A 13,848-nucleotide genomic window follows, 5' to 3' on the forward strand; every position below is an offset into this window, starting at 1 on the left:
TCTAGTGTTCCCTTTAGTATTTCTTGCAGAGCTGGTCTCTTGGTTACAAATTCTCTCGGTGATTTTTTGTCTGAAAATGTTTTAATTTCTCCCTCATTTTTGATAGACAATTTTTCTGGGTATAGAATTCTTGGTTGGCAGTTTTTCTCTTTTAGTAATTTAAATATATCATCCCACTCACTTCTCGCCTCCATGGTTTCTGCTGAGAAATCTACACTTAGTCTTATTGGGTTTCCCTTGTATGTGATGGATTGCTTTTCTCTTGCTGCTTTCAAGATCCTCTCTTTCTCTTTGACCTCTGACATTCTGACTAGTAAGTGACTTGAAGAACGTCTGTTTAGATCCATTCTCTTTGGGGTGCACTGCACATCTTGGATCTGTAATTTTAGGTCTTTCATAAGAGTTGGGAAATGTTCAGTGATAATTTCTTCCATTAGTTTTTCTCCTCCTTTTCCCTTCTCTTCTCCTTCCGGGACACCCACAACACATATATTTGTGCGCTTCATATTATCATTCAGTTCCCTGAGTCTCTGCTCATATTTTTCCATTCTTTTCCCTATAGTTTCTGTTTCTTTTTGGATTTCAGATGTTCCATCCTCCAGTTCACTAATCCTAACCTCTGTCTCTTGAAATCTACCGTTGTAGGTTTCCATTGTTTTTTTCATCTCTTCTACTGTACCTTTCATTCCCATAAGTTCTGTGATTTGTTTTTTTTAGACTTTCCATCTCTTCTTTTTGTTCATTCCTTGCCTTCTTCATGTCCTCCCTCAATTCATTGATTTGGTTTTTGATGAGGTTTTCCATGTCTGTTCGTATATTCTGAATTAACTGTTTCAGCTCCTGTATCTCATTTGAACTATTGGTCTGTTCCTTTGACTGGGCCATATCTTCAATTTCCCTGGTGTGATTTGTTATTTTTTGTTGGTGTCTAGACTTTTAATTACCTTAATTAGTTTATTCTTGTGATTGCTTTCACTTCTCTTACCTAGGGTTTTCTTGCTAGATGAGTTTGTTGCCTATCTGTTCTTTGACCTTCAGTTCAGCTTTTTCTGGACCTCTAGCTTAGGTTTTGTTTAATAGAGGATAAATTTTCAGTTCTTGTTTTCTTGTTTCTTGCCCTGCTTGTAAGGTGCCTTTTCCCTCCCCACCCTTAGGAGGGTCTACATAAGTAATATAGAATCCAGCAAGGTTTTCCCAGACTATACTGGACTCCTATCAGGGGGAAGGAGTCACCCGCGTCAGTTTTCCCTGAGGGTGAGACCCAGCAGTTTAAAATACTTTCCTGTGAAGTCTCTGGGCTCTGTTTTTCTTATCCTGCCCAGTATGTGGCGCTTGTCTGCCTGTGGGTCCCACCAGCAAAAGATGTTGTAGCACCTTTAAGTTTGGAAGGCTCTCCCTGCTGGGGGCGTGGTGGAGATGGAGGAGAGGTTGTAGGCTGGTTTTAATGGCTTCAAATTGCCAAGCCCTGGGGTCTGAATTCCTTGAGAGAGGGATTCCACCTGAGTTGGGCTTCACCCCTCCCCTGGGGAAGGCACAGGTGAGACACAGCCCTGAAAGCAGTCTGTTTCTGCCTATGTCTGGGGCAGTTGCAGCCTGAGTAGTCCTGCTGCTGAATTCAGAGGCAGCCAAAGCCTCCATAGAAACAGCCACAAAAACCTCCGTTTCGTCCCCTTTCCTCTTTTTCAGTTAGCCCAATAAGCGACCTCTGCCTTGACCAGGTTCGCCTGATTGGGAGCCTATTTTTAGTAGTCAGAATTTGTTAATTAATGCCACAATTGGTGTTTGGTTGGACTCAGTCCCTGCTACAGTTAGAGTGTTTTTCCTTTCCCTCTGGGAAGCCACCTGTGGGGGAGGGGTGCCGGGCACCAGCCACCACAGCTTGGGGAACTCACGGTTCTGGGGGGGCTCACAGCCAGTCCAGCTGGTCCAGACTGGGATATGCTGTGTGTCCCGTTACTTTCGTGGCCCCGGGAGCTGTTCTGTACTGTTTCTGGTTATTTAGTAGTTGTTCTGGAGGACAAACTAAAACGTGCACCTTGCTAAGCCACCATCTTGGCCCCTCCTCCCCATTTCCTTATTAATTAAGCCATTTAAAAAGTTACAGGCCAACTATAGAGTTATCTATGCAGGAGCTAAATAGGCTTTGGAGGAATATAGACCTGGGTTTGAACCACGGTTGTACATATAACCCTGAGCAAGTTAACTTTTCTAAGCTTCAGTTTTGTCATGTGTGAAATAACAATTATAGTATCTACCTACTATTATCATTATCTGCCACCTATACTCTATTATTACATCACAATTAAATAGACTAATGAGCAAAATACATGGCTCAAAATTTCAGTACTCAAAAAATGTTAGTCTAGGGGGTGGGCCACAGTGACTCACTGGCAGAGTCTCGCCTGCCATGCCAGGGACCTGGGTTCAATTTCTGGTGCCTGCCCATGTTAAGAAAAAAAAATGTTAGTCTGGGTTCCTGGGAACCTTAAATTGTGCAGCTGCACTGGCAGGAATCAGAGACAGCTGTGAAATGCAGGCATTCATCAAGCAAACGCTAACTCTTGCTATTTGAACCAAGACTTGTCAAGAACCTACGTTGAACCACAAGACTCTCGAGTTAGATGTGTACTGAGACTAGAGAGGATAAAAATATTGCACAGATGAAGAATGATTTTGGTAAAATGTGTTCCTTAGTGGACATCAAGTTTTACTCTGTTGAAATTTTCAATAAAAAAAAGTGAAAAAATTAATCATATATACATTCTTATATTATCAACTTACATAGTACATCATTTTCTTTACTAGCCAATGTCCAGAGCTCCCTTTTTTCCAGAGGTTGATGATATAGAATAATAATGATATTATTAATATTAATAATAAAATCATAGAATACCAAAAAGGGAAAAAGCCTTGTGTTAGGCCCTTGATTATCCATCATCACTTAATTATAATTCACTATTTCAATAATTCACACAGTTTAACTTTATTCAGATTAAATGAGAATGTTCTTTCCTTCTCAGACAAGGCAGGTGGGATTGCTAGAAAGAACCCATTTTTAGCATCCGCACCCTGGATTGGCTCTGCTACTTTATAGACATAGAACTTTGAACAAATTATTGTAATGATCCTGAGGTTTTATTTCATCATTGGTAGGACTCCCCAGAATATTAGCTGACAACTTAGAGCAAAACTAAGTGTTTTAGAACTCATACTAGTAAAGAAGAAACACCGCCTTGACGGTCTTTGCCGTACCTCAGAAGCAGGATATCAAGAATAAAAATATTAATAGAGTTTGGGGCTCTGGACTCCAGTGGTTTAAGGCAGGCCTTCCAAGGCAGGAAATTCACTGGGATTGGGCAAAAAATCTAAGTGGCCTTAGCGAGTCTGGATAAGTAAACTATGGCTAATAAGTGAGCTATTTGCTTAAATGAGAAGTCTGTCTCCAATAAATTGACCTTTGAGAATTTCTTATCTTTTCCAGGGACAAATAGCTAGGTAATGCTGACACCAGTGGTCTAGAGTCTTATCTAAGCATGTCAACCCAGATTGTCTCTCACATCTATAAAATGGGAATAATACCTTACAAGATAGTATGGGAATTAAGTTATGTAACATAAATAAATATTAAAATATATGTGACAGCTTTTATTTTTATACTTTAAACCAGTTGAAATTCTAGTGGCATTTTTTGTTTTTGCCCTTTGTTCCCTCATTTCAATTTTAAAGTAAATAAGGATTAATTTTCTAATCTCATGCTTTAATTTCCTATACTTTGAATTTTAATCCAAATTTCCAAATTGTGTGGTATGACAGGAAATAAGAACAAAATATTTGGATCAGATGTAATTTCTTAGAACCTCAAGTTGGCTATCTCTGTTAAGTAACTTTATTGGCAAGGCAAGTTCAGAGTAATTATGCCAAGCTACCAAACAATGATTAATAAACAAATAGTGACATCTTGTGGCCTTTCAGTAATGTGCCAAATTTTAAAGCAACAACTTGAATATAAAAACCTAAAGAACAAATCCCTGTAAAATGGAGATTTGTATTTAGGGTTTTGTGATTTTTTTTTTTTTAGTTTTCTGTCCTTACTAGATTTCGAATATGGTGAGAAAACTATCACTTGAGGAAATAAATGCATAGGTGTTTGTACATGATGAAGTGCATATGGATATATTAACAGGATATAAAGAAGCCAAGATTATTTCCCTTTATTAGAATTTTCTGAAATATGATGTATGTTTGAGCTACTTACTAGATAGCTTATTTATACCTGAAGATTTTATTGTCAAACATAATAAAATGCTACACCTGTTTCACAATTAACAGAAATGCTTTTTACTTTATGTATTACAGATCTCTTCAGTAAATAATTTTTCATAAAACCAAAGTTGTTATGAATATTAGCACCATGTTAAACAAAAGATTTTTTATAATATATGGAAATTTTCCTCCAAATATTTTAGCTGATTTTGTGCTAGATGTACTGTTCTAGATACATCACGGTTCTAGGTACATCAAAATCAACTAAAATATTGAACACTTGCTTTGTCTTCAAACCAACATACACATTGTATTTTAAATTCAGCTGTCCATTTGTTTCTTAAAATCTTTTTTAAAAATCTAAAAAGGGGTGCAAGTGTAGTTCAGTGGTAGAATTCTTACCTACCATGCAGGAGACCCAGGTTCGATTCCTAGCCAGTGCACTAACACCCACCCAAAAAAAAAAAAAAATTCAACAAATAGCACTACAATAATGGGATACTCATATGAAAAAAGAATGAAATGTGATCCCCACCACAACTGCATACCAAAAAAAAAAAAAAAAGCCACTAAAACATGGTATGGCTTTAGAGATCATATATTATAAAGCTTAGGGTGAACTCTCCTCCCCAGTGAGTGAAGCTTGAAGGTTTAAATAAGTAATAATGTAAAGTAAATTAATAAGCTTAGTGTTAGAAAGATTTTAACTTTGTTGCATGACAAAAAAAAAAAATCTGCTCCTTTCCTTCCTTACTACTTGCCACAGCAACATGTATTAAAACTTATCTTCTGCAAAGCGCTGTTCTAGGTACATCATATTACCTTGTTATTTTATGGAAAGAATATTTCTGTTCTCTTCTACTAATAGTGGAGTTCTCTTCTAATTATCTGCCCTTCTGTCCTACTGTCTTTTATTCCCGTAAATATCTTCATTGTGCCATAATATAAGAGATTTAATTTTACTGGACCGCAAAGTTTCCAACATCACCAATGCCTATTAATATTAATTGATGCAACTGGTATACCAAACAAGTAAATATTTTAGTGAACTTGTAACTACAAAACCTGTATAAAAGACTTTCGAGGTCCTCGGATATGGATGGGGCTTGCTGTCCTATGACTGAACCATACAAGGTGGGGTCCCACGAAGCAAGTGCCCCCCCCCCGTACCTTTACTGCATCACTAAAGTTCCAGCAGTGTCCGGGACCATCATGTGGGCATGAGATTTAATTCTCTAAATGAACCCCGTGTGGGATTTCATGCTATACTGATAAGTATTTAGTAAATTTTTTTTTTTTTTTTTTTGACATGGGAAGGCTCCGTGAATCGAACCCAGGTCTCCGGCATGGCAGGCGAGAATTTGGCCACTGAGCCACTGTCGCACCACCCTAGTAAATATTAATTATAGTAAATTGTGCCTTTTTCCTCTCTTGTAGCTCCAGTGGCTCCAGAAATCACTTCTGTGGAATATTTCAACAGCCTTTTATATATCAGCTGGACATATGGAGATGACACAACTGATCTCTCCCACTCTAGAATGCTTCACTGGATGATTGTTGCTGAAGGAAAGAAGAAAATTAAAAAAAGTGTATGTTTTTTTGAATCCCAGGATTGAGTATATGAACATTTATTTGCATGAACATACTGAAAACCATTAAGTAAACATTTACTGACTCATTAAGCAAATGTTTGTGTGCCCATTGGCACTGTTTAAGGCTCTGGAGATAAAAATTAAATTCTTCTTTTTATGGAGCTTACCTTTTAATCTTTAATAGTGTGCTATAATAGCTTTAACGATTAATTTATTTCAATTTAAAATTATGATTTGAGTTTTTTCTTTATGATGCCAAACACTTTCAAGGAAACTACAGTTAATATATTTCAGTGTTTTCACCAGCTATCACTGAAACTTAAATAATCGGGTACATTGGCAATGCTGATTATTTTCTCCCAGTTTATTAAGCCTTTTAAAACATTGTGTTACTTAGGGTACAGGCTAAGCTACTATAGCAAAAAGTGGTTCAAACAAAGTAGAAGTATATGTCTCGTGAGAGCCCAGAATTAACAAGGGGCCTGTTCTAAGGAGTTATCCAGGGGTCCCTGTTCCTTGTCTTGTTGCTCCCTCTGCCGCCATGCATAGCGCTCATCTACATAGGTGAAACTTCATCCTTATTACACCCAAATTCTACCCTACAGGAAGGGGAAAAGAGAGGAAGTAGAGGTCAAGGACTTAGAGGACATGAACTGAACTATAAGCTGCTGGGGTGACTTCCCCGTACAACCCAATGGTCAGAATCAGTCACATGGTTCCATCTAGCTCTCTGGGAAGCTGGGGAGCCTAGCCTTTAATTAGGAGGCTTTTGCTTATAGACATGGCTGGGCTTCACTCTGAGCTTCTCAGCCAGGACAGAGTAGCCCACCAATTTACCTTTCCTAAAGTGCGCTATGCATATGAGGAAACATATCAGAGTAGTACCTTTTCTAAACAAGGATATTACTCACACAATTGTTCCATCTGATGTGTATTATGCATTTTTAAGGCCACCTTACAGGAATTGATGTAATTTTCAGGGAAAAAAATATATCCATAGGTTTGTAATCAATTACGATTGCAGCCCAGTACAGCGAGGAAATGTCAGCCGTAATCCTGTAGCTGTTGGGCAGTGGTGGGCTGGCTGAAGTTCATTAGAGATTTAAACCCTTGATTCTCATGCTCTTGCAGGTGACACGAAATGTCATGACTGCAATTCTCAGCCTGCCTCCAGGAGACATTTACAACCTCTCAGTAACTGCTTGCACTGAAAGAGGAAGCAATACCTCTATGCTCCGCCTTGTCAAGCTAGGTAAGAGGGCATTTGTGGAGACTGGGAGAAGGGTGTGTGTGTGTGAAAATAATCTTGCCAGGAGAACTGTGTTTGCATCTCTTGATTTAGCATGGACTCCTCAACTCAAGAAAATGATCACAGAAAAAAATTGGCCAATTTTCTTTTATAAGGAGAAAATAGGCATTTATACCATGAAAAGAGTACCTTCCACTTAGAATGAGTTTCTGCGAGTGGGATGTATGTTCTGAGATACAGGAGAATTCACACAAGAGCCAAGGAATTCTTAGGGACAATGAAAGAACCTTAGAGATGACCTGTTGCAGTGTTCACAGCCTTATAAATATTGTACAATAAATTGAAATTCATATATAAAATAACCTACATACTGTTTTAAAAAAAACGATTTGATATAAGTCATATGTATATGGTCCAGCACAAATATTCTAAAAGACATAATGATATTTCCTGATGCATGCATATAATTAAAATGAACAAGTTTCTACAAGAAGTAGAAAGATCAGAAGTCTTTCTACACAAAAAAGTACAAAGTAAATGAAAGAATGAACAATTAAACAAATTAATATTATTAATTAATTAATTAATTAATTAACCAATCAATAATAAATAAATAAGCAAGCATAGAAACAGCGGAACCTTAGAGTAAACACTGGAGTTAATATAAATAATTACAGACTAGTGTATTTACATATGATGATAGAATGAGGAAAATAACCTTACCTGAAGTGGAGGTAACAAGCCAAGAAAAATAATAGACTAGGAATGAGGGAAAATAAGGAAAGTATTCTTGCAGATGAACTCGAACTTATTATGTAATTTAGTGTCAAAATAATTCTGTTATGACGTGCAAGTGGGAAGTGACACTTATGGAACACAAAACACATTTGCAACATTGAAAAAACTTCCATGTATTGAAGAGTACATTTAATTTCTAATACTTAATAAAAACATCCTCAAAAACTGTATCCTACAATCAGCAGCAGGCAACTGATGATGGATTGGCAAAAAGTGGTGTGGTAGACCTCTTGGGATAATGTGAGTGTAAGAGTGGTAACCCAAACATAAATGCATAATTTCAAAATGTAATTTTCACAGCAGAGGTCTCATCATTTTTTAATTTCAGAAGTTGGAACTATAAAGAACGGCAATAATAAAAACATTTTCAAAATATTTATTGAAATTTATTGACATCTCTGTTTCAGATATCTGCTTATTTATGATATGTGTCTGAGTTTGTTCAGAAGACTCTCAGATCATTTCTGTACTTACGTGTGTGCATATGACAGCTAAACACTCATGCAGGAGTGGGTTTGTTTGTTTTTCGGCAGCTTAAATACCATTTGAGCAACATTGTTGTCAGTGATGTACTTTCGGAAAACGCATAGAAAATCCCAAACAAAACAAGTCTTAGTCTTCTCTCAATGTACCCACTGGTTGCATTTCTCCATAATTACATGCATAAGACACTGATTCTCAACTCTTTTCTTCACGATATTTTCATCTCCATTGCCACATAGCAAAAACCGCATTCTTGCACTGAAACCCTTTAAAATTAAATATGGTGCTGGAAATGAATGATATATCGAATAGTTCCTGTGGCAGAGAACGTTACTTAATCAGTCATTTGAAAACGATATTTTAATCCATTTAAGCAGTTCACTCCATGACAGCTATTTTGCTTAACTTCTTGGAAAAGCTTTTCAATATTCTTCTATGGTAAAGTACTAGAAACTTATATTGTGGTGGGTTTATTCTGGTGCAACTTTGAAAGTCATGTAGGACGTGGGACGGTTTTTTGGTTTTGGAATTCCTGATCCTTGCGGAATATCTAGGAATTTTGAATAGTGGTCATAACTAAAGTACAGACGTCCTAAAAACATTCCTCCTTTGGTTATGACGACTAAAACCAATTTCCAAAACCCTCTCAAGGGTGCAGTACTGCTCCTGGGCTAACTTTAGGAAGACTTGCTAAGTCCTTTCGGTTATCACTGGTAGAGTTGTAACCTTCCAGGCCCTGCGGGAAACCTGTTCTTGCCTAGCAGTCCATACTTGCATTCTAGGATTATGCAGACCACTAACATCCAATGCTGCATAAGCTTTATCCCTTCTATTAAGAAAAACATTGCCTGTCTACCAATTCCAACCATCGTCTCTGATTATGCACTCTGTGGATATGAAGTTCAGATCAAAACTAATTGCAGTAACTTAAACATTATACTCATATTTTCCATGCCTTTCCTTTCTGAAACTTTATTATTCCTGGTTAATTTAAGTGTTTCTCAGGTCCTGGCTACTATTTCCGATTCATTTAGTTTTCCAATATCCCTTAAAATGCAAGTTCAGAGGCAATCTGACAAAGCTAGCATTCAGTGGGCCTATTGCAGGCTTCGCTTTTATTTTTATATGACATTATGAATCAGCTATGGTACCTCGGAAATTTGGACTACAGTCATGAACTGAAACAATTATACCCGCATAGGAGCATGAGTGAAAACCTTGATCCCAAACTTATCATGTAGTTTTGTACCTCCATATCTCCCTGTTAAAAGTCGGAGTACTTAAACCAGCTTACAAAGTTCTTATGTAAAGCAAGAAAAGTTATTGTAGAGATTAACTCTAGTACATCATAAACCTTAGAAGCAAGAAACTTTGCCACACCTATATTAGTAGCAAAAAGATTATTGCCTCTATCTTGTTCCTTTCTGAAAATTAGACAATCGATATACAATGTGCCTGTCCTTAGCCTTATTTTTTTCCTGAAAGCTAAACAACCCTACTTTTTAGTCTTTCATCACAAGTTCTATTTCCTATTCCATCAATCATGTTATTGTGGTCTATTTGGTCTTTGAATTTTTTATAACACAATGCCTTCTGGACAAGAGATGCTCAATAAATACCTGTCAAATTAAATTGAAATTGCATGCCTAAAGGCTGAAGATAGTATTCCTGTTAATATTTAATCAAAACAAGTTTCACCTTTCAGAAAACTGAAATAATGTTTGCTTGAGTAATAACTGAATTGCAGTTATTTTTTGTTTTACAGAACTTTCATTCTAGCCATTTTGTTTCTTCACAGCATTTATGTGGTATATGTAGAAGTCATGTCCATTTCCTTTTGCAGATAAATACAACTTTGGCACACAGATTTTCAGGGCTTGTTCAAATCAAAATGCTGTTTTGAAAGCTAAGACCAAAATTGCATGGGCTAAGAAGCTTCTAGGAAAGGAGGTGGAGAACTGCAGGACATACATCTTCTATAAAAAGTGCTAGAGGCAGACAAAACTGTCTGAGTCAATGATTTGGGGGCTTTGGAGACTAGGGGAGAAATGTAAAGCATCCAGGAAAGAGCAGGACAGGGAGACTGAGAAACTGCAGCTAGAACTGTGAGATAGTTGCTCCTGTAACAGCGACCGTCACCCATTGCCCACCCTTGACGTTTGACTCTGATTTGAGAGTTGAGGGTATGAGAGGCAAATTGAGTGCTTGAGCATAGCTTCTGATACTTGGGTTTAGACTGTTGGGTTCCAGCTCTGAATTGCTGTCCAAGCCTGCCCAGAACAGGGATCCCCTTGGCCATTGTTTCAACATCATTCATGTTGGAAAATAGACTCCCTCTTTAGGACTGCAGGGAAAAGTTTGCTGAAGAGCATCATCTGCTGGGACGCCCAGGAAAATACAGCTTCAGGCAGGCAAAAATTTAAAGTCTTTTTGGCATCTTTAAAATGCATGCCCTCTCCCCAGGGCCCTTTGGAACTGGTCTGCACCCCCTTCAGGGGTTCTTGACCCCATTTTAATCAAACTTTGGCAATTCTAAAGATCTAGAATAAATTGGATCAAGTGTCAAAGAAGATCCTTTACAGAAGCTAAATCAACATTAAAACTCTAGGCAAGATAGAGAAACAACCATGAGAGTAAACACATCAAAAGTATCAGATGCTTAGACATCAGCAAAAAATTACATACTATGCATGAAACGGGGAGATATGGCTTAGTCAAAGGAACAAATTAAAAAGTTGGAGAACACAGAAGATTTGGAATAACTAATCAAAGACGTTCAAATAAATCTCCTAAATCAATTCAAAAAAATGAAGGAAAATATGGTTTAAGAGATCATTACAAAGGCATTGTGTGAGCATAAAGAATTTGAGTGTATAAAAAGAATCATAACCAAAATTATGAGAATGAAAGGCACCATAGAAGGGATTAAAAATACACTAAAGCCATGCAACATCAGAGACAGGTCAATCAAAACCTTACAGACAGAAGAACAAATAGAGTAAGGAATGGAAAACGTTGAACAGGGTCTCAGAATTTGAGTGGCAGCATGAAGGATACAAACACGCATGTCATGGATGTCCCAGAAGAAGAAGAGATGGGAAAAGGGGCAGAAAGAATATTTAACGAAATAGTGATTGGGTTGAAATTTTCCCAACTCTTATGGAAGACATAAATATACATGTCTAAATGGCGTAATATACTCCAACAGAATAAATCCTGATAGACCTTCTCTGACATCCTGAGACTCATACTAATCAGGATGTCAAATGCCACAGATGAAGAAAAGATCTTAAAAGCTGCAAGAAAGATGTAATTTAATACATACAAGGAAACCACAAGAAAGCTAAAGGATGATTTCACATCAGAAACCATACAGGCAGGAAAGTAGTGGTATAATATATTTAAGGTAATGAAAGAGTAAAACTGCCAGCCAAGAATTATTTTTCCAGCAAAACTGTCATTAAAAAAGGAGAGAGTTTAAGATATTCACAGATAAACAAAAGCTGACAGATTTGTCAACATGAAACCTGTCCTACAGAAATTACTAAAGGAAGTTCTGCAGGTTTAAAGGAAAAGACAGAAGAGAGAGACTTTTAGGAGAGTGTAGAAATGGATATTATCAGTAAGGGTAACTAAAAGGGTGAGAGACAAAAAATATAGGACAAATAAAAACCAAAGGATAAAAGAGTTGAATTAAGTACTCCTTTCGAGTAATAAGATTGAATTTTAATGGATTAACTCCCATCAGTAGACACAGATTGGAAGAGTGGATAAAAAGCATGCTCTAACTTTTTGTTGTCTCCAAAAGACTCACTTTAGACCTAAAGACACAAATTGGTTGAAAGGGAAAGGTTGGAAACAGTAACCAGAAAAGAGTTGGGGTAGCTACACAAATATTGGACAAAATAGATTTTAAATGCAAAACTGTTACAAGAGGACAAAGAAGAACACTACATATTAATAGAAAATGTAATCCACCAAGAAGAAGTAACAATCATAGAAATTTATGGTGCCCCAAAATACATGGGGCAAACACTGGCAAAACTAAAGGTAGAAATAGAAGTCTCTACAAAAATAGTTGGGTACATCAATACATCCCTCTCATCACTAGATAGACCATCTAGACAGAAGATTAATACAGAAACAGAGAATTTGAATAATATGATAAATGAGCTACATAACAGACATATACAGAACTCTTCACCCAAAAACAGTATTATATACATTCTTCTCAAGAACTCACGGATCATTCTATAGGATAAACTACATGTTGGGTCACAAAACAAGTCTCAATACATTTAAAAGGATTAGAATTAGACAAAGCACTTTCTCTGAGCATAACGGAAGGAAGCTGGACATCAATAACAGGCGGAGAATTGGAAAATTCACAAATATATGAAAGTTAAACAATACACTCTTAAACAATCAGTGGGCCAAAGAGAAATCAGCAAATATCTCAAGATGAATGAAACGAGAATACATCATATCAAAACTTATGTTATGCAGTGAAGGTCATGCTAAGAGGGAAATTCGTAGCCTTAAACACCTACATTTCAGAAAAAGAAAGAGCTGAAATTAAAGACTTACTGCATGCTTGATTTATTTTGGAGATGTAGCTGAGAGAATCTGCTGGTGGAGTTAGATATGGTCTGTGAATGAATGAAAGAAATCTAGGGCGACACCAAAATTAGGAGCCTGAGCAATTGGGAGGACAGAGGTGCTATCTACTGAGCTGGGGAAGGTACTGGGACAGGCAGTTTCGGGGGGATGATCAGAAGTTCTGTTTTCACTATGTCAGCATTTGAATATGTCTATTAAATATAAAAGAACAAATACTGAGCAAGCAGTTAGATAAAGGAACTTGGATTCAGAAGAGACTTCAAGACTGTAGGTATAAATTTGAAGATAGTCAGAAAAGAGGGTTGATGAGAGGTTGTTGAGGAATTAATGAAATCAAACTGAGGATATCCAAGGACTAAGTCTGTGGCACCCCAGGGGCTTTAGGAAGTAGAGTTGGTGAGGAGGAACCAGCAAAAGGGACCGAGAAGGAGTGACTGGTGAAGGGAACCCAGAAGAGTGTGATGTCCTAGACACCAAGGGAAGAAAGTGCTTTTGTGAGTAAGGAGTGATATGTGTCAAGCCTGCTGATAAGTCAAGTAAGATGAGTAACGTGAATTGACCACCAATCTTAGCAATACAGAAGACGTGGGTGATTTTGAGAGGAAGGCTTGAGGGTAGAGAGGTGAAGCAAAACCTGATTAAGAGGAGTTCCAGAGAGAATGGAAGGAAGAGAATTCAATACAGCCAGAAGGTTTGGGGGATTTTATCATAAAGGGAAGTAATGAAATTGAGCAGGAGCTGAAGAATAAAGGGGTGCAAGAGTTTTATATTGTTTGTTTAGTCGTTTTTGTTTTCTTGTTTATTTTCTTTCAAGAAGGGTAGATATGGTTTGTCTATAGGCTA

At 37.3% G+C, this 13,848-nt stretch overlaps 1 protein-coding gene across 5 annotated transcripts in view; it reads left to right on the forward strand.

Annotated features, from left to right (window-relative positions):
* Positions 1-13,848, forward strand: part of PTPRO (protein tyrosine phosphatase receptor type O) — a 129,618-nt gene that overhangs the window by 60,336 nt on the left and 55,434 nt on the right. For all 5 annotated transcript variants that reach the window (XR_013179572.1, XM_077170185.1, XM_077170184.1 and 2 more), the window contains 2 exons: positions 5,701-5,852; positions 6,987-7,107. Coding sequence is in view for 4 of the 5 variants with exons in the window: in XM_077170185.1 (XP_077026300.1) it covers positions 5,701-5,852; positions 6,987-7,107 (273 nt within the window). In the remaining variant the exon portion in view is untranslated. The remainder of the gene's footprint in view (positions 1-5,700; positions 5,853-6,986; positions 7,108-13,848) is intronic.

Source organism: Tamandua tetradactyla, chromosome 7, assembly GCF_023851605.1.
Source record: "Tamandua tetradactyla isolate mTamTet1 chromosome 7, mTamTet1.pri, whole genome shotgun sequence".
In the NCBI taxonomy this organism is placed as follows: domain Eukaryota; kingdom Metazoa; phylum Chordata; class Mammalia; order Pilosa; family Myrmecophagidae; genus Tamandua; species Tamandua tetradactyla.